The 24,522-nt window shown below is 42.0% G+C and overlaps 1 protein-coding gene across 1 annotated transcript in view; it reads right to left on the reverse strand.

Moving 5' to 3' along the window:
- Positions 1-24,522, reverse strand: part of LOC126175704 (bifunctional coenzyme A synthase) — a 121,815-nt gene that overhangs the window by 69,786 nt on the left and 27,507 nt on the right. The window contains exon 3 of the mRNA XM_049922639.1: positions 5,136-5,339. Within this exon, the coding sequence (XP_049778596.1) occupies positions 5,136-5,339 (204 nt within the window). The remainder of the gene's footprint in view (positions 1-5,135; positions 5,340-24,522) is intronic.

Consider the following 24,522-nt stretch of genomic DNA (forward strand, 5'->3'; position numbering starts at 1 on the left):
CCCAACATATGTTTAGTGAAAAACAGTTTCACTAAAATTTATCTCCCAGTATTTAGAGTTTCTGCAACTATGGAAACTATTGGCAATTACCAAAATGGTAGCAGTATCACATCTTTCCCATCCATATTTTATGGAGGAAGAGGTTGAGAAGAAAATCAGTATCAAAGTTCTCCAGTTCTTCCACAGACAATGCGGGCAACAGGTTTCAACATTGTGCTATTTTAATGAACTGTCATTCAAGGACCAAGTAGGAGAGAACAAATTTTTGCGTACTTTTATCTTCTTTTTCAAAGTGAGGGAAAAGTAATTTTAAAGAAGTTATTAAAAGTTTCACTGTCCATCTGCACAAAGTTGATGTAATCATTGGGTTCCGAGTGTAACATTTCCTTCAGCAGGTTTTCACGAGTATATTTCTCTCTCATTTTAAACCATTCCTTGGACCAACAACTCCTCCTCCTCTTCTTCAGTGCCAAAGTCAATGCCAGAACTGCCTTACCTGCATTTGTGGCCATTCTCAGTACCATCAAAACAAACAGTGTCTGCTTCAAAGTGAGGTCAAAATGGCAAACTGTTTGTATGTACAGAGGTTTATTGACAAATCCACAGCCAGACAAGGGCAAATTTGACAACAAGTTTGCTTATTTATGGTGGGGGGGGGGGGGGGGGGGGTTATAGATGGATTGCAAAACTCAGACAGAGCAAGGATTGGAAAGGTAATCAGCTGTATCTCTTTCAAGGGAACCAGTCCAGAAGTTACCTTAATCATTTAGGGAAATAATGGAATACGTAACTCAGATGGATGGTTGGACAGGGGTTTGAACTATGCTCCTATCAAGTGGAAGTATACGGCCTAAAGCATTGTACCACCTTGTTTGTGATTTGCAATACATTTCACTTAGAAATCATACTAAATCATCACATGAAAATGTTCAGTGTCAAGTTTAAAGCTTGTAGTGATGTGATTGGAACGTCTTCATCTAATAGTTATAAACTGCAGACGCCTGTTTCCACAGATATTTGATGCAGCTATTTAGTCTTTCTTGGAAGTGTAACAATCATTTTCCAAACATTAAATGTTACCATGGAATCATCTGTCTATGGGCAAAATGTGTTTGTGGGCAGTATTGTGTCCTACGTGAAATCTATTCAGTTTACTGGAGTACTAGTCATTACTGGTGCAACTATTTATACATGAAGAAGTAAACACTGAAAATCTGAACTGAGTGTCCAGCAGAGAAAAGGGTACACATAAAATGACTGGTAAATGAGGACTCTTGGGGGACTTCTCAAGCTGAATTTCTATTTGCTTATGATGTGTGGTTTCTGTCCACTGTTGCTCATCTGCAAGGTGCATAAGGCTCTGGTTGAATTTAGTAGTATTTGTTTTTATATGAAGTCACTGTTCCTTTATCAGCTGCACTAACAATATATCATGCATCATAGACTATCAGCAGGTTTCACGCACAACGGTCACTTTCAGGAGATGCCACAAAAGAAGAGTATATTAACACGTCACTGACAAATATCACAACGATTAAGGGAATCTACTCACACTACATGCACATATATATTAGGAATTTACACAAAGTGTCCAATCTTCATGTGCATCTGGGTGCAAATATATCAGCTACCTGCATTAAAAAAAGAAAGGTACAAGAACAGCAAATGTATGTACACACTAGCACGAAACTCAAATTGCCAATTTACTGCCAAACATACATAATATATATTATTTACAAACAATGGAAAATCCAGGATGGAATGTAACAATATTAGAGAAGGAAAGTTGCTACTCACCATATAGCGGAGATGCTGAGTCATAGGCACAACAACACTGCAGTGCGGTTTCAGTTGCGTGAGACTGCAGACGTGTGTGCGAATTGCTATAACAATGTGAATCTTTTTGTTGTGCCTACTTCGACTCAGCATCTCTGCTATATGGTGTGTAGCAACTTTCCTTCTCAAATATTAATACATATTTACAATTCACATATTTGTGTGAACATACACACAAAGTTGTAATGTTATATTTATAATACTGAGACATATGCACACACTATGAGTACACATTTGTAATTGTTGATATTTTAGTCAAGGAAATGGTTATAAAAACATGCAGAAATGTCGATACCTGTTTTTCTTTTTGTAATATCACTTTTAATACAGCCACTGTGGATGGAATCACTTGGTAATTGGTGATGTGTAGAGTACTGTCTAATTACTAAAGCCAATAAAGGAATACTTACCTTTACTTAATATTGTTGTCCAGGTGATGGACTCCAGTGGTAAGGAATTACTTAAAACTTTTCACTTTGTTGCATCTTAATTATTAGTGTTGAATAGTTTTCATAAATCACTCTTTTTCTATTTTAGACAGTTCTTTCGATGCTGCTGACCCCCCCCCCCCTCCCCCGCCCCCCTTTCACAACAACTTTTTAAGCTCTCACACTTCATCCATTTTTAACAATTGCTGATCTTTTCTGTTGAAATGAATTTAAGTCATAAAGCTGTCACCAATCCAACAGCTGTTTCAAATACTATAATATTGTACTAGACCTGATCGAAGCTGTGTAGACCTCAATGTGTAAGAATACTACACAGTTATTTTACAAGTTCATTTCCTGCTCCATGCCCTCATTTATTTCTCTATTCCTATTTTAATTTCCTACTCAGTTATCCAGAACTCCGTACCAACCAGCATTGGAACTGTGCACGACATTGCATTGTTAGCCGCCCCAATTGTTTTGTTGGTGCTCCACTATTTTCGTAATTTTTACTGTGATAAACTGATGTTGAAGTATTCATCTTTGACATGCCACTGTAGAAGGTGTCACAAATTCAGATAAGTAAAAAATCCATGCACTCCACACATTTATTTACACCAAGCCAACTTCTGAGTGTGTGTTTGTGTGTCACCAGTTACTTCCAATGTGAAATTCCAGATTTTAATATTTTACTGTTGATAATCTCTCACTGATTGTGTCAGTATTTGTTTGTTGTGATATGGTGTATATTTTTGAACTACTCCTGAGCAAGTAAGCCTATGATATCCTCTAATCTTACAAACTAACTTATCTACCTAGTTGTGGGAGGACCTCTCGTTTGATATGGACTCTGAAGCACTGGCACGGAAATTGGATTGGAGAAAGGGACCAAACTATGTGGTCATCAGTCTTTCCGACCTTGGAATGACTAAAACCGATAAAACCTCACACTATAAGAGGGAACTACAATGGCCATAAAATTACAAATTATTGACAGAGAAGGAAGGAAGAAGGCGCAACAAGAGAGGAGGGAAAGAAAGTGACTAATAACAGGGGCATGAAGGAAAAACCACAGGTAGACAAGATACACACTAAAGATAAAACAGACCCCATAAAGAAAGGAGTGTTAAGGCAGAGGGCGGGGGTGAACCACCAAGCCCAGTCGATGCTCGTCCAACCGGGGCAAAGGGGGGATCATGACGGCCTGCCATCTTCTCCACCCACCGACAAGGATGAAGGTCTCATACTTAAATAAAGCGATAAAAACCCCCCCATCACCAAGAAATGGTAAAACTACATCAGCCACTGAGGATCTGTCAAGCTAACACCAGGGGTAGCGAGTCAGGAAAGCTAAAGTCCGTCGCAGGCCGGCTAAGTCGGGACAGTCCAGTAAATTTATTTATTTTTATTTATTTATTTATTTCATTGACACTACAGAGTAACCAACCGCCTTGAAATGTAATGTGGGCTAGATGCTTCTGAATCTAATAGCAAAGATTTCTCATTATTACAATCTTATTGGTATGCAGTTGTTAATACTTATTTTAATAATATATAAAGAACATGATATATATGAAGATTTCTCTGAGGTTACAGCAAATTGAATGCTTAACAATTGTTATAATGGTTCCACATAACTTGTTACTACCTAGTTGATGAGAATATAATTTATATAATGCAAATGTCAAAGGAAAAGAAAATGTAACACAATGTGCATGGTGAAAATAATTTGTAATATGTAGAGGGAAGTGATATGGTGTATTTGGTTGTGTAATACAGTGTAAGTAGCATGTTGGTTAATAATGACCTATTTCAGATGAGAAAATTCGGTACAACCTCAAGTTATTCTCATCTGAAATTATAAGATGTGAACCACAGTCAACATTGATCCACAACGACAGAGAAGGGGTCCTCATGACAGAGGAGATAACTGAGTCAGCCAAGTATGGCTGAAGCGGAGCTGGCAAAACACGACAGAGTCTTTATGAGAGGCCCATAAAGAGGACCGCCACATAGTTGTAGAATCTTTTATCACCCTGAGCTTGTTTGGTGAAGAAAGAGTGTGCCATTCTGCATTCCAAAAGTCCCAAAACCCAACGACGTAATGCCGAGTGAAGGTCTATTTCCAGAATGCCAATAGCAAGAGATGGCCCATTAGTAGCCAATTTAGTCAGTCGATCAGCAAGTTCATTGCCAGGGATCCCAACATGGCCTGGGGTCCTAATGAAAAGCACAGAGCATCCACGTTAATCAAGGAGAGAAATGGAGTCCTGGATAGCTCATGACACGAACGGGTGGCGAGGGAAGCACTGGACGATAGCGTGCAAACTGCTCAAGGAGTCATTACAGATAGTGAAGGACAGTCTTGAGCAGAAGTGGACAGGGTCCAGAGCACACACGATGGCTACCAATTCTGCAGTAAAAACACTAAAGCCATCTGGCAAGGAACTAAGTTCCATTTGTCTCGCATAGGTGTAAGCATGACCAGTGTGACCAGCAACCATGGAGCCATCAGTATAAATCACTTCTGAACCCTGGAATGAACTGAGGAGACAGTAGAATTGGTGGCGAAGGGCCTTAGGAGGGATTGAATCCTTTGAATTGATGGAGAGATCAAGGCAGAGCTGTGGTCGAGAGATGCACCACGGAGGGGTACATGCGTGAGTGGAGAAAAGAGGCGGTAAAGGGAAGAAGCACTGTGGATCTTGGGATTTTTTACATTAACAAATCATTGCTAGAAGTTATATAACTGATACGTGACAAGGAAAAAAAAAATTCTGGTTCAACTGACGATTGAGGCTGTTATAGTCTGATAGTTATCCACAATTTCTGATATTACCTAAAACCACTGCAGAATAAAAATTTACAAACCTCAGGTGGTTTCAGCTGTGTCCCTAGAAGTCTCATCCTTTCATTGCTTGAGCTTATTTTTAACTCTTCTTCTGGATGGCTTACTCCACACAATGGTTCCAATAGTTCAACTGTGTGTATGTCTAATTGTGATAATCCATTCTCTCTTCGTAAATCATTGACTTTTAAGCCACCTTTGTAAGTTTCTGCACTAACAACGATCATCTGCAAGAAATAATACACAGTAAATATTTTTTCTGATACTTTGGTCTATATTTCCTAATGTGTGCCTTTTTACTACTGAAACACTTCACTTCGGATTTTATTAATCAAATTAAATTATTAATTATTACCCTTTAACCATCACAAGTAATTCTGATATATTAATAATCTGAATCACTTGGGAGTTACCTTTTAACATAAAAATTCAAGAAATCATTATAGTAAACTAAAGCTATTGTATGAGTGCTAGTCAAAGTTTCAATTATCATCTTTAAAAAAAAAAAGCTACATAATTATTTTATTATTTGTTTACAAGTATACGTCTGCGGTCCTAGTGCACATTGATATTCTCAAATCACAGTACTGGTACACATTGTCGGAGGAGCCAAAAGAAAATGGCACAGCACTCTGATAAAATTGGGATGGGTACTGCCATTTTATTTTGGTTCCTCTCATGTTATGCTATGGCACTACAGTGTGAGGATTTCAATGTGTACCAGGACTGTAGATGTTGACCTTCAAACAACAAAGAACTCATTATGAAGTATTTTTCTACTAATTAAATCTGTATGACAACTCCCATACAAGTGTCAAGCAACCTTGATAATGTGAGTGGCATATGTGATATGATAACTTACTTCATTATTTAACTGTTAAAATAAGTTAGTTAAAAGTCAGCAGAGATCAGGGGGAAATCTCAGAGCAGTCCTTCAACCAAAAAGGGTAAGAAAGAAAGAAAGAAAAAGGGGGGGGGGATTCAGAAGATCAAAAATAATTGCAGAATGATTTAGACATGATATCTGTATGGTGTGGAAGGTAGCAGCTGCCTCAAAATATGGAAAATTGTTAGGTCATTCACAAGAGTGTTAAACGAAATTTCAGTTTTCAGTTCAGTTACATGATAACAAATCTGTCAAGATAACTAAATATCTAGGAATTACATTTGCGAACAAATTAAATTCCAATGGTCAAATAATGTTGCATGGAAGGCAAACCAAAGATTGTGTTTAACTGGCAAAACACTTAAGATGCAACAGGTCTACTAACAAGACTATCTACATTACATTACTCTGTCCTCTGCTAGAGTAGTATTGTGCAGCATGGTGCTCTTACCAGACACAACTGATGGACAGTGATAAAGTCCTAAGAATGGCAACTCATTTTGTATTATCATGAAATAAGGGAGAGGGGGCAATATTATGTAAATGGAAGAGGACGTAGATGAAGATGAAATGGAAGATATGATAATGCGTCAAGAATGTGACAGAGTATTGAAAGACTTAAGTCGAAACAAGGCCCTGGGAATAGACAACATTTCATTAGAACTACTGATAGCCTTGGGTGAGCCAGCCATGCAAAAACTCTTCCATTTGCTGAGCAAAATGTATGAGACAGGCAAAACACCCTCAGATGTTAAGAAGAATATAATAATTCCAATCCCAAAGAAAGCAGGTGTTGGCAGGTGTGAAAATCACCAAACTATCATTTTAATAAGTCACAGCTGCAAAATATCAACACAAATTCTTTACAGACAAATGAAAAAAGTTAGTAGAAGCTGACCTCGAGGAAGATCAGTTTCGATACCACAGAAATGTTGGAACATGCAAGGCAATTCTGACCCAAAAAACTTATCTTAAAAAATAGTTAACCTACATTTCTAGCATTTGTGGACTTAGAGAAAGCCTTTGACAATGTTGACTGTAATACTCTCTTTCAAATTCTGAAGGTTTCAGGGGTAAAATATAGGGAGTGAAAGGCTATTTACAACTTGTATTGAAACCAGATGGCAGTTAAGAGTCGAGGGGCACAGAAGGGAAGCAGTGATTGAGAAGGGAGTGAGACAAGGTTGCAGCCTATCCCGGATGTTACACAAGCTGTATATTAAGGAAGCAGTAAAGGAAACAAAAGGAAAATTTGGAGTACGAATTAAAATCCATGGAGAAGAAATAAAAACTTTGAGGTTTGTTAACAACACTGTAATTCCGGCAGAGACAGCAAAGGACTTGGAAGAGCAATTGAATGGATGGACAGTGTCTTGAAAGGAGGATATGAGATGATCATCATCAAAAGTAAAGTGAGGATAATGGGGTGTAGTCCAGTTAAATCAGGTGGTGCTGAGGGAATTAGATTAGGCAATGAGTCACTTAAAGTATTAGATGAGTGTTGCTATCTGGGACACAAAATAACTGATAATGGTCAAAGTAGGGAGGATATAAAATGTAGACTGGCTATAGCAAGGAAATTGTTTCTGAAGAAGAGAAATTTGTTAACATTGAGTATAGATTTAAATGTCATCAGGAAGTCCATTCTGAAGTATTTGTATGGAGCGTAGTCATGTATGGAAGTGAAACATGGATGATGAATAGTTTAGACAAGGAGAGAATAGAAGCTTTTGAAACGTGGTGCTACAGAAGAATGCTGAAGATCAGATGGGTAGATCATTAACTAATGAGGAGATAGTGAATAGAATCAGAGAAAAGAGGAATTTGTGGCACAACCTGACTAGATAGGACACATTCTGAGGCATCAAGGGATCACCAATTCAGTAATGGAGGGAAGGTTGGAGGATACAAATCGTAGAGGGAGACCAAGAGATGAATATACTAAGCAGGTTGAGAAGGATGTAGGGTGTAGTAGTTATTTGGAGATGAAGAGGCTTGCTCATGATGGAGTAGCATGGAGAGCTGCATCAAACCAGTCTTTGGACTGAAGACAACAACAACAAAGGAGAGAGTGTCACAGATATGATAACCAAAATGGGGTATCAATCATTAAAACGAAGGAGCTTCTCATTTGGTGAGATATTTTCTCAAAATTTCAATCACTAGTTTTCTCCTCTGAATGTGAAATTATTTTATTGGTACCAACCTACCCAGGGAGAAATGATGATCATAATAAACTAAGAGAAATCGGAGTGCATGCAGAAAGTTTTAAGGGTTCATTTTTTCCCAATGCTACTGTCAAGAGTGGAACGCTAGAGAAATAACCCAAAGGTGGTTTGATGAACACTGCCGGGCACTTAACTGAGAACTGCAGAGTAGTCTTGAAGATGTAGCTGTAGATGTAGGATGCACTGAGATGAAAATATCACAAGCACTACATACTAACTGTCCCTATCTAACTTTACGCTTCATGGCACTCTGCTACAACACAACCTTCATTCTCTTAATACTCCTGGTCTCAAAATTCCTCCAGCCCCCTGCCTCACACCACTTCCAACCTCCCCTATGACACAGATTCACCCATCTTGCACTCGCACCCTCTTCCTCACAGCCCCTCATTCCTCTGTTCTGTCTCCCCCTCCCTATTGACTTCTCCAACACCATCACCATAATGGATTGCAAGTACTCACCGGTGCCAGTACCCATGTCACATTCCTGTCCCATGCACCTGCTGCCTCACCCTCCCAGCTGCCACTCACTCTTCCCAAGCCTTTTTCTCATCCCACCTCTATTTTCATCCATTGCCCATTCCATATGACACAACCCCTCATCCTAGTGTAGCTGCAGTAGTTTTCTCTTCATCTTATCAAATCTATAAACAGTAGTAGAAATCATTTAACAAGCTATATTTTTCTGATTCTCATAGTGTAGATGGGAATGTATATTTTGCTGAGTACTACAAAACAAACAGTCTCAGTAGAATGCACTGTAACATCTAAGATGATAAAAAAAAAGTACACGAAATTTGATCTTACTTTAACTTTTGGTTGCACTGGTTACACAGGGTGTATACACAGACAACAACAAAAATTTCTCAGATCTCCCGGTTAAAAAGGCACTACCCCCCCCCCCCCCCCCCACACACACACACATGAAAACGCACATCTTCCAAGGTGAAAATACACATTTTCCATTATAAGCGGCAGTGTGCTTTCCCTCAGAACTGTAAAAAATCAATCCTTTGAATGGTGAAGGTTTTATACAGCAGTGAGAACTTCCCGGCACTTCAGAAAACAAAATTTGGCAAGGGATAAAGAAACATGTTTTGGAAAGACATCTGATGTGCAGCAACATGTACGCTGCGTATTTTCACCTTAAGAAACACTGCGTATTTTTGCGTTACAAAATACTGCATATTTTTGTATTACATAAGTATAAATTCAAATTCCGCCAAATGCAGCATCTTAGTTTCCCAAGCACTGAAACAGATTGCAATGCACTACTGTAAGCCAAAATTCGAATTCCACACAGCCCGTTAGTTTCCAAAGCACTGAAACAGAAATTGCAATGCACTATTGTAAGCCAATCATAGCTCATGTCACGTGATCTTGTCAGTCAATTACAGCAGATATTCAGAGCATAGGACATATGATGTCAGCCAATGGTTGATTGGTTGGTTTAAAGGAGGGAGAAGGGACCAAACTACGAGTTCATCAGTCCCTTGTTCTTAATAAAATAATGCCAAAAGGAAAAGCCAAAAGAATGAAGGGAAGGCAACAAACACTAAAAGAAACAAAAGAGGACAAGAAAACAACAGAGAGATGCTAGAAACAGAAGAGAGTAACACATGAAAGCAGATTACAGTGGCTGGCCAACCACGAGAATAAAAAGGGAAAGCCAGCCACTCTGCAACACATTAAAACCTCCACACTAAAAGCACTAGGGTGGAGGACACAGAGGGACAAAGGACATGTGCTAAAACCTACATAGAAGTATAAAACCCATTCTCACAGCTAAAACGTAAAACTAAAGCTGCTGCCCAACACCGAAGGCAGGGTGATGGGAAAGTTAAAAAGTCTGCCGCAGAGCGGCTAAAAGTGGGCAGTCCAACAAGAGGTGGACAACTGTCATTTGGAAGCCACAGCAACACTGAGGTGGGCCCTTGTGATGGAGTAGATAACCATGTGTTAGCCACGTATTGCCAATGCGGAGCCGGCGAAGGACAACTGATTCCCTGCGAGAGACCTGCATGGAAGACTTCCACACATTCGTAATCTCCTTAATGACAGACAGTTTGTTATGTGTGCTGTTGTGCCAATCCACCTCCCAAAGCCGGAAAACCCTGTGGTGTAAGACAGAACACAGGTCAGCTTCAGAGATGCCTATCTCCAGAAGTGGTTTCCGCGTCGCCTGTTTGGCCAGGCTGTCGGCGAGTTCATTGCTGGGGATTCCGACGTGTCCTGGGGTCCACACAAACACCACAGAACGGCGGGACTGTTCCAGGGCATAGATGGATTCCTGAATGGACGCTACCAGAGGATGGCGAGGGTAACACTGGTCGATAGCTTATAGGCTGCTCAATGAGTCAGTACACAGGAGAAATGACTCGCTAGGGCATGAGTGGATGTACTCAAAAGCACGAGATATGGCCGCCAGCTCTGCAGTGAAAACACTGCAGCCAACTGGCAAGGAATGCTGCTCAATATGTCCTCCACGAACATATGCGAAGCCTACGTGACCATCAGCCATTGAGCCATCGGTGTAAACCACTTCAGAGCCCTAGAACACGTCAAGAATCGAGAGGAAGTGACAGCGGAGAGTCCTTAGGGCCATGCAAAAGCTCCAGACGAAGCTGCGGCCAAGGCGTACACCACGGAGGCATACGTGAATGGACAGCAAGTAGAGGTGGCAAAGGGAAGGCCTCCAGTTCGGAGAGAAGGGACTGCACGCGAACCGCAATTGTTAGCTCTGATCTGGGCTGCCGATGCGGGAGTTTGACTGCTGCGGCGTAATTCGCATGCTCAGGGGAACTATGAATGTGTGCTGTGTAACTGACGAGCAGTTGCGCACGTCTGATCTGCAGTGGAGGGACACCAGCCTCCACCAGTACCCTGGTCAACGGACTCGTCCTAAAAGCTCCTGTCGCTAATTGAACCCCACAGTGGTGCACAGGGTCGAGTAAATGCAATCCTGAAGACACTGCCAAACCATAATCCACACTCCCATAGTCAATTCAGGATTGGACAAGGGCTCTGTAGAGCTGCACCAGCGTACAGTGATCTGCAACCCAACTGATGTTGCTCAGGCAACAGAGGGCATTGAGGTGCAGCCAGCACTTCTGCTTAAGCTGACGAAGATGAGGCAGCCAAGTCAATCGAGCGCTGAAAACCAGTCCTAGGAATTTGTATGTCCCCACTACAGTGAGTGGATCGTCATTTAGGTAAAGTGCGGGTTCCAGATGAACAGTATGACGCCGACAGAAGTGCATGACATACAACTTTGTGGCTGAAACCTGGAAGCCGTGGGCTAGAGCCCATGACTGCGCCTTGTGGATGGCTCCCTGGAGGCGCCGCTCAGCAACAACAGTACTGCGGCAGCAGTACGAAAAGCAGAAATCATCTGCATACAGAGAAGGTGAGACGATGGGCCCGACAGCTGCTGCTAGACCGTTAATGGCCACTAAAAATAGAGAGACCCTCAATACAGAGCACTGCGGAACTCCATTCTCCTGGATATGGATGGAACTATGGGAGTCATCAATGTGGACATGGAAAGTACGGAGCGACAGGAAGTTTTGCATAAAAATCGAGAGTGGTCCCCAGAGACCACACTCATACAATGCGGCAAGGATATGATGTCACCAAGTCGTGTCGTATGCTTTACGTAAGTCAAAAAAGATGGCAATCAGGTGTTGATGTCTGGAAAAGGCTGTTCGGATGGCAGACTTGACGGACACAACATTATCAGTGGTAGAGCCACCCTGGTGGAAGCCACCCTGACATGGAGCCAGCAAGGCACGTGACTCCAGAACCCAACCCAACCGCTGACATACCATACGTTCCAGCAGCTTGCAAACAACATTGGTGAGGTTGATGGGCTAATAGCTATCCACATCAAGCGGGTTTTTACCGGGTTTGAGCACCAGGGTGATGGTGCTCTCCTGCCACTGCGATGGAAAGACACTATCGCACCAGATACGGTTGAAGATGACGAGAAGATGTCGCTTGTAGTCAGATGAGAGATGTTTAATCATCTGCCTGTGGATGCAATCAGGCCCAGGATCTGTGTCGGGGCAATGTGCAAGGGCACTGAGGAGCTCCAACTCTGTAAATGGGGCGTTATAGGACTCACTGCAGCATGTAGTGAATGAGAGGACTTTCCCTTCCAGCCATTGTTCGAGTGTGCGAAAGGCTGGGGGGTAATTCTCTGATGCAGAGGCTCGCGCAAAGTGCTCAGCAATGGCGTTTGCTTTGGTATATAACATCTACATCTACATCCATACTACGCAAGCCACCTGACAGTGTGTGGCCATTTATGCTAACACCGGGGACAGCTGTTGGGGCTTGGTACCTGAAAAGATGTTTGATCTTTGCTCAGACTTGAGAAGGTGGCATATGGCACCCAGTGGTGGAGACATATCTCTCCCAACACTACTCCTTCTGTTGTTTGATAAGGTAGCGAACACGGGCATGGAGCCATTTAAAGGCTATGAGGTGCTCCAGGGAAGGGTGCCGCTTATGCTGCTGTAGAGCTCGTCGACGCTTCTCAATTGCTTCAGCGACTTCCGGCGACCACCAGGGGACTGCCTTACACCTCGGGCACCCTGGAAGGCGAGGGATCACATTTTCTGCCACAGAAACAATTGTGCTAGTTACCTGCTCAAAAATCACATTGATGTTACCGTGTGGGGGAGATTCAATGATGACAGCAGAGGTGAAAGTTCCCCAGTCCGCCTTGTTCAAATCCCATCTGGGCAGGCGCCCGTGTGCCTGACGCTGGGGCAGTGACAGGAAGATGGAGAAATGGTCACTACCACACAGGTCGTCATGTGCTCTCCAGTCGATAGATGGGAGAACGAAATGTACACCTCGCCGCTCTAAATTGGCACGTAGCTCATCGTTAGACTGCAAAAGAAGGTCTCTTGTGAAATATGATACCCTGGACCATATTTAAGCTCTTATGGGGCGTAATTGTTACAGAAACATCCCCCAGCTTGTGACAAGTGAGTAAGTCCAGCGACTGGGCAGAGGATGCTGTTTTGATCGAGACTGACCCAGATCTCAATTTGGACAAGCCCTCCATGTTCCCAAACTTGTCCTCTAAATGGTCAACAAAGAACTGAGGCTTCATCGTCATGAAAGATTCCCCATCAGCTCTCGAACATACAAGGTACTGGGGGCGAATAAGATCCACTGTCATCCTTAGCCTGACGTTCCTCCCATGGTGGGGCCAGGGAGGGGAACGATTTGGGGTCGTACTTCTGTGCGTTTAATTGATCTTGTGGTCGCTTAGAGACTGCTGGTGTTTCACCACCAGCAAGAGATGATAAGACTACGCTTCATCGTGTGTCATCTGCCCTGATGCCACCCACTCCAACCAGGGGACCTCCCCACGGGTGCCACCCAGCCACAGCAAAGGCCACCTGGCAGGATGGCCATTGCCGGGAGTCCCGATGCCCCAGGGGCATGGGCATCTACCCCTCTGCATATGTGGGGAGTAAATGATGCAGGCATCAGCAGAGCGATCCCTGTGTTGTCAGGGGGCTACAACCAACAGGGTACATGGTGGCTCCACTGCAAGAGACCGACTTCCATGCTGGATATGAGGTGCAAAGAAGTCCATGGTCATCGTCGGCACAGAAAGTGACACTGCATAGTGCATGGTAGAAAACGTACCCAGGAAGGTGTCCTCACCCAAGAGATGCAGAATGAGCATGACTGCAACGCAAATGATGAAAAAGTGGGCTACAGATCTCAATGCACCATGTAAGACGCCCTTCCCCAACTGGGTCGCTTTTCGAGAAAATTTTGAAAAATAGAGGTCAAAGCCTACAGGGGACCATCACATAAAGGCCGCAACGTGTGAAACTCCTTTTAGTTGCCTCGTACGACGGGCAGGAATACCTCGGGCCTATTTTAACCTATGGACCTGCAGGGGTGGGGAGATGTCAGCCAATAGCAACATCACTGTTAAGTAGTGTGAATGCACAAATAGGAATAGTTAATGGTTTAAATTAATGTATGTAGTATAGCTACAAGAAAAGCTAAGCTTCCACATGTAACATTGGTCTTTTTAGTGTGTGTTACACTTTAAGATAAATCACACATATATGCCAGTAAAATTTTAAACAATGGCATTAATGTCTGGTCTTCTGGGTTCAAAATTATGCTAAGTGGCTAGTCTTGAATGTTTTAAGTTTTAAATGAGAGTCAAATGCTCTGTGATTTCAGAAATTCATTGCACATTCCCACATGTAACATAGTTCATATTGTGCAAAAGAAAATTTTCTTTGAAAATAATGCTTTTCAAAGAACCATTCGCAATATTTTTCCCATGACATCTTAGACATGGGTTTGTTTCAGCAGCTACCAGAAAACAGGTGTTACAGCACGAGGGCACCTATGATGATGTAAGAAGCCCGTATGTTCGTACACATATAGCATAAAGAATCTTACATGAAGGGAAAAAAGATATCAGAGGATACTTGAACAGCATAGGCATTTCATAAACCATACTAAAATGCATAATTTGACTTAAAGGACACATTCATATGTCCAGATTCACAGTGAAGTAGGCCCCAACCTGATATTAAGCTTTTCAGTGTGCTTTTTGGGATGCAAATTTTCTTGTAGTACCAATACTGTAGTGTCTCATGTTTGATTCTTTATAATGACATAATGCTGTACATGCCAGAAGATGAAAATGTGCACTTGAAATTCAGTGAACAGTTGAAACTAGCCAATAGTGTGGAATGTAACACACTATTTCTTTTAAATTTATTGCATCTGCAGAAAAGATTAACAAAAGCCACATTTATTTAGCAAATGGACAAAAATAACTTCATTGTTGCACACAGCGATTAATGCTTGACTGCCATAACCGTGGAAATAAAATAAAATCAGAAAACTGAAACTAATAACAGTCTTCTGTAAGTATGTGAATATATTTTAATTCACTCAATAGCTCCTGCCACAGAAATACGTTTTGTTTTCATTTGACGTGTGAACTGTAAACAAAGATGAAATTGGACATCAGGAAACAGCACTATCCCCCTCTCCCCACTAAAACCAGGACCACTCTGCGCTTGCATGAATCTGGCAGCTTGGGTGCTCCAGAAAAGTTTTTCTGTGGTTCTTGCTACTTCTGCAGCCACACTTCAAGTAGCCAGAAGCAAGAGAAGGCATTGCTCATATGTGACTCAACTGCACATGTGCATGAGCCCACTGGCAACTGCTCAAAACGAGCTTAATGTAAACAGCTGTGACATTACGCTCATCAAAAGCAGTTTGCTGTTATGAAGTATTCCATAGTCTTCGTCCTATTTTACACATTTTGCTTTTTATCAGTTCTTACCAGTCAAAAATTTAACTAACCTGGAATTCTAGAAAATTTACATGTTTCTCCTTGTTTTCTCCCAGATAAAAAAATTCTCAGGTTTTTCCCGGAGCCTATACACCCAGTTACAGGATTGACACAGGTTCTTTTAAAGCAGTAACTTTCCACTGTAAAAAGAGCACTTCAACCTCATTCAAAATTTTTCAGCTTAGAAAATATTGCAATTCAAAAATATAAGAAATATAAAATGCAAAAACCCAGTATTACCAATCTGTAGAAATGCATACAATTCCAAGAATAATATTGCAATTAATTAAATATTTGAGATATGTTTCTAGAATAATATTGGCAGGCTCTAAAAGAAAATGCAGGATAATTTTTTTTCCTAAAAATCTGTCCACCAAAATAAAACCCAATATAAAAGCTAGTTCAAGAATTCTGATAAAGCACTGAAACAAAATACCTTCATCTCTTAATGTGTGTAAATATTACCTATAATTCCCATTGTACACAAATTATTAAAACTGTGACTGTGCTAAATTTGACTAATTGTAAATTTCAGGACTGCAACCAGATTACATTGACTTCTTCCCAAGATGTATCAGATGACAACCATTCAGCCATCTTCGAGTGAGTGTTTTGCACTGGAGAATGCTAGTTCATATCACTAAATTTATACACAAATATTGGCATGGAATGCATACACAAGGGCAGCCACTAAATGGATGACCTCTGTTGAGTTTTTTGCCCTCTTAAAATATTTCTTATCTATGGCAAGCAGGCACATGCATAATGGTGATACTATGCACATTTGCAGTGTTAAAATTCAGATGTCAAAATTAATTTTATTAACTGTCACAGATATATCTTCAGTCATAAAATGTTTTCTTTCTGAAGAAATCAAAGAAACCATCAGGTCCCAAGTCATCTAGTTCTACATCTGTATCGATACTCCACAAGCCACTGTGAGTTGCATGGCGGAGCATATCCTGTACCACCACTAGTCATTTCCTTTCCTGTTCCACTCGCAAATAAAGAGAGGGAAAAATGACTATCTATATGCCTGCATATAATTCCTAATTTCTTGTATCTTATCCTCATGGTCCTTGCATGCAATGTATGTTTGTGGCAGTAGATTAATTTGTCAGTCAGCTTCAAATGCTGATTCTCTAAATTTTCTCAACAGTGTTTCTCAAAAAAGAACATCACCTTCCCTCCAGGGATTCCCATTCGAGTTCCCAAAGCATCTCCGTAACGCTTACACGTTGTTCGAAACCGCCGAAAACCAATCTTAAAGCCCGACTCTGAACTGCTTTGATGCCTTCCTTTAATCTGACCTGGTACGGGTCCCAAGCACTCGAGCAGTACTCAAGAACAGGCCAAACCAGCATCCTAGATGTGGTCTCCCTTACAGGTGAACCACCCTTTCCTAAAATTCTCCCTATAAACTGAGGTCAACCATTTGCCTTCCCTACCTCAGTTCTCACATGCTCATCCCATTTCATATCGCTTTCAAACGTTATGCCTAGATATTTAAATGACCTGACTGTGACAAGCAGGACACTTAACACTTTATCCTAGCATTACAGGTTTGTTCTTCCTTCTCATCCACATTAACTTACATTTTTCAAATTAGAGCTAGCTGCCATTCATCACACCAACTAGAAATTTGGTCTAAGTCATCTTGTATCATCTTACAGTCACTCAACTTTGACACCTTACCATACAATAATGCAGATTGCTGTCCACCCTGTTCACCAAATCATTAATGTACATAGTGAACAACAGTGGTCCTATGACACTTCCCTAGGGCACTCTCGACGATAACCTTGTCCCTGATGAACACTCGCCATTGAGGACAACGTACTGGATTCTATCACTTAAGAAGTCTTCGAGCTGCTCACGTATCAGTGAACTTATTACATATGCTCGTACCTTCACTGAAAGCCACCATCATGATTACCAAGATCTTCCATCTACCAATTCCCTAATAATTGAAACCAAGAAGTGTCTTGTCGAGGGCAAGATTTCTGTGGCAGAATAATCCACGGACTGCCCTGGGTGATACAATTCTCAACTGCAGCTGACTTGCTGGGCTGAGAGATGCGAGTACAGCAATCATATTCAATGCCTCTTTCACACACTGTGTGCGCTGTCTGACCAATGTAGGCTTTGCCACACTAGCAATGATTCTGTAGATCCAGCCCATCACAATCACAGATTGTCTTTTGCCAACTTGAAAAGTGCAGAAGTCTTCATATTGTACAGACGATTACTTTGACGTAACACTTCCTTAAGATCCTTCCTAATTTGGATGAAATGGTTGATTGGTTTAATGATTACGGGGTTAAATTACAAGGTCATGAGTCCCTCTTACCTGGAACAGGCAAGTTAACAAAAGTATACATCAAAGAATGGCGTAGTGTGTGAAACGCCAGGAAAAGAGCCCCATGGTCTACTGGAGGTCAACAATGCCTAAAGAAAGGAACAAGGAACAAGACAAGTTGGTAAAGTAAGAAAGGTAGGCAAGGTGCCCCATACAGGGAGCAGCCAGAGGCCCCTAAAAAGTAGACAGTACGATGAGGAACATAGCCTCTGCCATTTACCAGAGAAACTCCACCCAGAAACGAGTAGCAACAACACAGCGAGAGAAGCGCAGGAAAACAGAGGAAGATCACTAAGTCAAACAGAACATGGAAGAAGGGAGAAGAAGAGCAAAAGAGTGGGTAGGACAAGGGCTGAGGTGGACCACCAAGCCCAGACAGCCATTGCCCGTTTGGGGCAGAGGAGGCAACAGGGTGTCCTGCCAACCTCTAAATGGGCTGACAAGGTTGAGGCACTCTCCCTTAGAGATGGTGGTAAAAACCCCCCTTCATAAATAAACCATAAAATCAGGTCAGCTGGTGAGGCTTTGTCCGCTAATATCAGGGGTAGTGAGTTAGGAAGATTAAGAGTCTGCTGCAGGGCTGCTAGGTTGGAACAGTCCAGCAAAATGTGAACCACTGTCAAACATGCACCACGACAATAGGGTGGATCCTCATGATGGAGGAAATGACCATGGCCAGCTGAATATGGCTGATGCAGAGGCAGTAAAGGATGATGGAGTCCTTGCAAGGGGGCCACACGGAGGACCTCAACAAACTCTAGGTCCCCTTTATTGCTCATAGTTGGTACTACAGGAGGCACCAGCCTGCATCTAAAAAGCATGACAAGAAAGAAAGTTCTAGATAAAAATCAGAAGGGGGCCACGAAAGCTCTACTCATGTAAGGTGGGAAGGATGCGGTGGTGCCATGTAGTATAATAAGCTTTATACAGATTGAAGAAGACTGCAAATAGGTGTTGAAGCCAGTCAAAAGCCACTCGGATAGCACACTCCAGGAATTGCATACAGCGTTTGACCTACCATATATTCAAGTAACTTGCACAGGACATTGGTTAAACTGATCAAACAATAGCTGTCCATCTGAGAAGTGCTTTACCTGATTTAAAAACTGGAATAATGTCACTTTCTCACCACTGGGAACAATATTCCCGTTCACTCCTCTGTCAGTTTAAAAGAACAAGTTTATGACGTTGGCTAGTCAACGATAACAGAGTGTATACGGGGACAAGGAAAAAAAATTCCCGGATTATTCCCGGATTTATCCCGGATATCCCGTTTAAAAAATATGCTTTTTCCCGGGCAAAAAGACACTCTTTCTGTGCTAAGTGACAGTAGGTTTTCCATAGATTTTCCCTTGGAACTGTAAAACTTATTAATCCTTTGAATGGTTTTACGTTTTATACAATCGTGTAGAACTTCCTGGAGAGGGGGAAAAAAAAAAAAGAGAGAGAGAGAGAGAAGTTTTGGAAAGTCCTTTGAATGGTTTTACATTTTATACAATCGTGTAGAACTTCCTGGAGAGGGAAAAAAAAAAAGAGAGAGAGAGAAGTTTTGGAAAGACCTTTGATTTGCAGCAACATATACGCTGCATATTTTCGTATTATGAAAGTATAAATTTGAATTGCACCAAACACAGCACGTTAGTTTCCAGAGCGTTGAAACCGTTGTTGCGATGTCCTTTTGTAAGCAAGTCATATCTCAAGCCACGAGATCTCATCAGCCGATGACAGCAGCTATTCAGAGCATAGGACATGTGTTATAGCCAGCCAATAGCAAGATCACTGGTTACATAGCGCGAACACGCAAGAGGAAAAAAAGATTTACATTAATGTACACAGTACCGTATATCTACAAGAAAAACTAAGCTTTCACATATAATATTAGTCTCTAAGATTAACACACTACAACAGAAGTTAAGCTTTCACATGTAATATTGATCTTTTTTTGCGTGTGTTATACTTTAAGACACATCACACAAATGTGCCGATTAATTTAAAATTATGACATAGATGTCTCGGCTCGAAATTCTTGTAAGTGGCTGGTCCTCGAACTGTTCAGTTTCGAACGCTCTGTGATTTAGCTATCCATCCCACTTTCTCACACGTAACATAATTCATCTTGCGTAAAAAGAAATTTACTTTGAAAGTAACGCTTTTCTAACCACCGTTCGCAATACTATCCGGAGACTGTTAGAAATAGGTTCGATTTACCAGTTGCCAGAGAGCGCCAGAAAACAGGCATTATTGTGCGTGTGCAACTTCAGTGGTGTAGGAATCCCGTATGTTCATGTGTATAAAGCACTAAGAGAGCTAACATTACACCATAAAAGAAACAGGGCATCAGAGATTACTCCAAAGAGCATCGGAATTTCGTAAACCATACTAAAATGCATAATTCGGCTTGAAGCGCAAATTGGCTTTTTTCCAGATTCACAATAAAGTAGGTCCCATCTGATACTAAGCTTTTCAGTGTGGTTTTTGGGATGTAAATTTTCTTGGAGTACCAGTACTCAATGATCTCGTTTTTGGTCCTTTATTATGGCATAATGCCATATATGGCAGAAGATGATAACGTGCACTTGAAATTCAGCGAACAGTTGGAACTAGCCAGTACTGTAGAATGAAACACTTCGTTTCAAATAAAATGATTGCCTCGGTGGAAAGATTAATAAAGCCAAGTTTCTTTAGCAAACTTGCAAAAATAACCTCACTGCTCTGCAAGGCAATTAATGCTTGACTGCAACTAACTTGGAAATAAAATAAAATCAGAAAACTGGCATTAATAATATATTTTTGCCCTCCGTAATTATGTGAATGTATTTTAATTCACTTGATAGCTCCCGGCCACAGAAATCCATTTAGTTTTCATTTGACGTGGGAGCTGTACACAGAGAAGCAGCGAAATCACTTAACGTAAAAACGGGTTACGTGGAGGTTAACCCCCTCCCCACTACAACTCAGACAACTCTGCAAGCATGAATCCGGCAGCTAGGGCGCGCGAGAAAAATTTTTCTCGTTTGCATCTGGCTGCCTGTTGCTACTACCGATACAGCTAACAGCCAAACTTCAAGTAGCGGGAGAAGGTACTGCTTATACGCGAGTCAAATGCGCATGTGCAACAGACCGCTGGCAATTGGTCAAACAAACCTAACGTGAACAGTTGTGACGTCACGCTCATAGCATGCAGCAAGGTTACTAAGCAGTTAATTGCTACGAAGAATTACAGTCTGCGCCCTGCGGCCTTTTGCAGACGCTTGTGCGTGCATGGTTTTTTGTTGTTGTAAATTGCACATTTCCTTTGCCACTAAAGTTTTATTTTTTCCCCTCTCATTTATATTTTATTGCTGCTGTATCATTCTCCAGTAGCAGGGTACAATAACTTTGCTTGATAATCAATTCTGAAGTCAAAATTACAAAAATTTAACTGAAAGCTAAAACAATGAAAAATTCCCGGAATTCCGAAAAATTCCCAGGTTTTCTCCCGGATGAAAAAATTCCCGGGTTTTTCCCAGATTTCCCGGTTGTCCCGGGTCGTATACACCCTGGATAAGTGTTGAACCATTTGTCTGTGCACCTGGTTTGGTGTAGGAACCATGTCGGGGTAGAAAGGAAGGGTGCTGGTGAGCTCCCACACACTCAATGGGGCATTATAAGGCTCCAGGCGGCAGGAGATGAAAGGTAAAGGGAGTCATTCCAGACTGCGTTTCACAATATGGAATGTGAGCTGATAGTGGACCAGTGCTAAGGCCTGGGTGAAATGCCAAGCACACTGTTCACTGAGTCTGGGCTGATGATGATAACAACATTCAGGTAAATTCTCTTGATGCCTGTAGGAGAATGGCGGCCAAAAATGCAACTGATCTTTGGCGATACCTGTGAAGAGGGTGTATGCTGTCCTATGGCAGAGACATATCATTCCCAACTAATCCGTTTCTGGCATTTAATAAGATAACAGGCCCAGGAATGAAGCTTTTAAGGCCATGAGGTGGTTGAGAGATGGGTGCCATTTGCAGTGTTGGAGGGCTTGGGGACAGTCAGTCTTTAATAGCTGCAGTTTTGGGGAACCAAGGGCAGTCTTCCTTTGGGGAGAACCCAAGGAAGAAGGAATCACTGAAGCAGCTGCCAAAAGAGAATGGCATTGGACAAGCTCCATATGTACTCATCAATGCAGTCGTGTAGCTGTTGAGGTGGCAGCTGAGGAAAAGGCATCCCAATCCACATTATTAAAGGCCTACCTGAGAGTGGTGAAGGTGAGTGATGCTGAAGAAAAGAATAAGACAATCAGAAGACTATCACTGTTGCATAAATCATCATGAACTCCCCATGGAAGAGAGGGGAGGAATCCAGGGCTACAGATGGAAAAACCAATGGACAAGGAAGTGCCATGTGCCACCCTAAAGTGTGCGAGGGCTCCGGTGTTGTAGAGGCAGAAATCAAGCCCTGCCAGCAAATCTTCAACAATCCTGCCCCGGTTATCAGTACAGTACCACCTTACAGAGGGTCATAGACATTAAAAACCTCAAGGAGAAGGAAAGGAGGAGGGAAGTGTCGAAGGAGAGCAAGAAAGCAGGAAGCGTTGGAGACTGGTCTGGAGGGAGGTAAAGATTGCTCATCATAACCACAGAGTCTACATAGGTCGGAATGGCCACTGCTTCCAGCGCAGTATAAAAAGGAACCCAAGAACTAACAATCTACATATCGACCAATGTAGAGACACCACAGAAGGCTCAGAAATGACCATCCTGATTTTGGCAGAAGGCTTGGAAACCAGGAAACTACAAACATTCATCAAAAAATGAAATTCCTGCAATACAACACAAGTTACAGAAAAGAGAGAAAGAAGAGACTGCAATTTTGGAAGGGTATGATAGTAACCATTACCGTTCCATTGGTAGTACATAGTACAACAGGTCGGACGGACATTGAATGGGCCCGAATCGGTCATTGTGCCGAGTCAGTGCGTCAACGGTAAGGACGGAGTGACATCCATGAATGTAAGACTGGGTCCTTATTGAGAGGGAGGGGGTAAATCCCCTTGGGTGTCAGAGGAAGGGGTGGGGTGGGGGCTTATCCCAAGACTTGTGGATCATCTTATTCTCCTTCAGATGGCCAGAGGAAGTGTGGTCGCAAAGAGAGCATGTCACAGCAATATCAGTATCTGAAAGAGAATGATCAGCCTTATGGCACACAGAGCTTGGGTTCCGCATTCAACTCTCAGTAAAAGGCTTCTTGTCCTGGAGACACAGGGGACAGGTGCTTCTAGAGGGAGCCCCATCCCTGCTGGGTGCCAAAGAAGACTCTGGCTGAGGCGAAAGAGTGGTTCTATGAATGGAGGGAATGGAGACCACCAGGAAGGAGGCAAAGAAAGGAGGACAGGATGGACAGAGGTAAGGAGGAAGGAAGTAGGAGGCAGGAGGAGGAAGAGGAAGAAAGGATGCAACAAGGTACTGACTGGATATAGTTGAATTTCTTTTGAGTCTCAAACTAGGATAGACAGTAGAGAGTTTTGAGTTCCGAAATCAGGGCGACCACTCCAACTTGGAAAAAAAAAAAAAACCTGAAAATTCCGTGTGTGAGAGGGAAGATTATATGAGGAAGCTCCTGCTTCTGTTAAATTGATGGTCAGTGGGGTGGGGGGCAGCACAGGACACCACACTAATGACTTTTCTTTCCTCTCAGCTGAGCTATATACCAGCCATAAGCAGTAGTTAAACAGCAGTTTTTAAACATAAAATAATCAACAAACTTTGAGATACTAAGTATTTTACAATCTGTGATTTATAAAACTCAACAAAATTCAGTTTCAATGCTAGGTTAAAAATGCAGAATTGCCTGATAATTTATGAAATTGCCTAAGATTTCCCAGATTTATCCAGGGAGAATGTAATTCCCGGGAGAGAAGTTTTCCAATTTCCTTTTTATACATCACGCAATTCAGTAAGCGAGGAGAATGAGGACTGGAGCAATTCATGCACTTGGTCAGAGAGTTGTTAGTTGGACAGGGTGATCACAGTCACCACAAATAGCATTTGCCTCATGTCGTAACATATGTGACCAAAACTGAGACAAAATGCATGGGAGGCGGGACATAAGGCTCCATATTGCAATGGTAAACCATAAATTTGACTTTTTTCAGCAGGGTATCCCTCTGAAAAGCCAGGATGAAATATCAACGTGATTGTCCTTAGGACCCTTCTGGAATTGCCTGATGAAATCAATGCCGTATAATTCCAGATTAGTCCCAAGTTCCTCATCAGATTGAAGGAGGAGGTCCCTGTGGAAAATAATCGCCTTGGGTCATGTTTAAGGACTGGTGAGGAGTATTGCTCACTGGGGCATCTCCTAGGCATTTGCAAGTGCAAAGGGAAGTCAGCTGACTGGCAGAAGAGGTTTTAATCAGTAAGGAAGCAGATTGCATCTTACTAAGGGAGTCCACTTCACCAAACTTATCTTCTTATGTTCTACAAAAAATAGCAGTTTGGTAGTGGTGAAAGTCTCACTGTTTTTCCTGGAAGAAACCAAAAGCCAGGGAAAGGATTTCGCCTGAAGCCGGTGTGCCTGGCCCTCCTCCCTGGCGGTGACCAGG

The sequence above is a fragment of the Schistocerca cancellata genome, chromosome 3 (assembly GCF_023864275.1).
Source record: "Schistocerca cancellata isolate TAMUIC-IGC-003103 chromosome 3, iqSchCanc2.1, whole genome shotgun sequence".
NCBI lineage: Eukaryota > Metazoa > Arthropoda > Insecta > Orthoptera > Acrididae > Schistocerca > Schistocerca cancellata.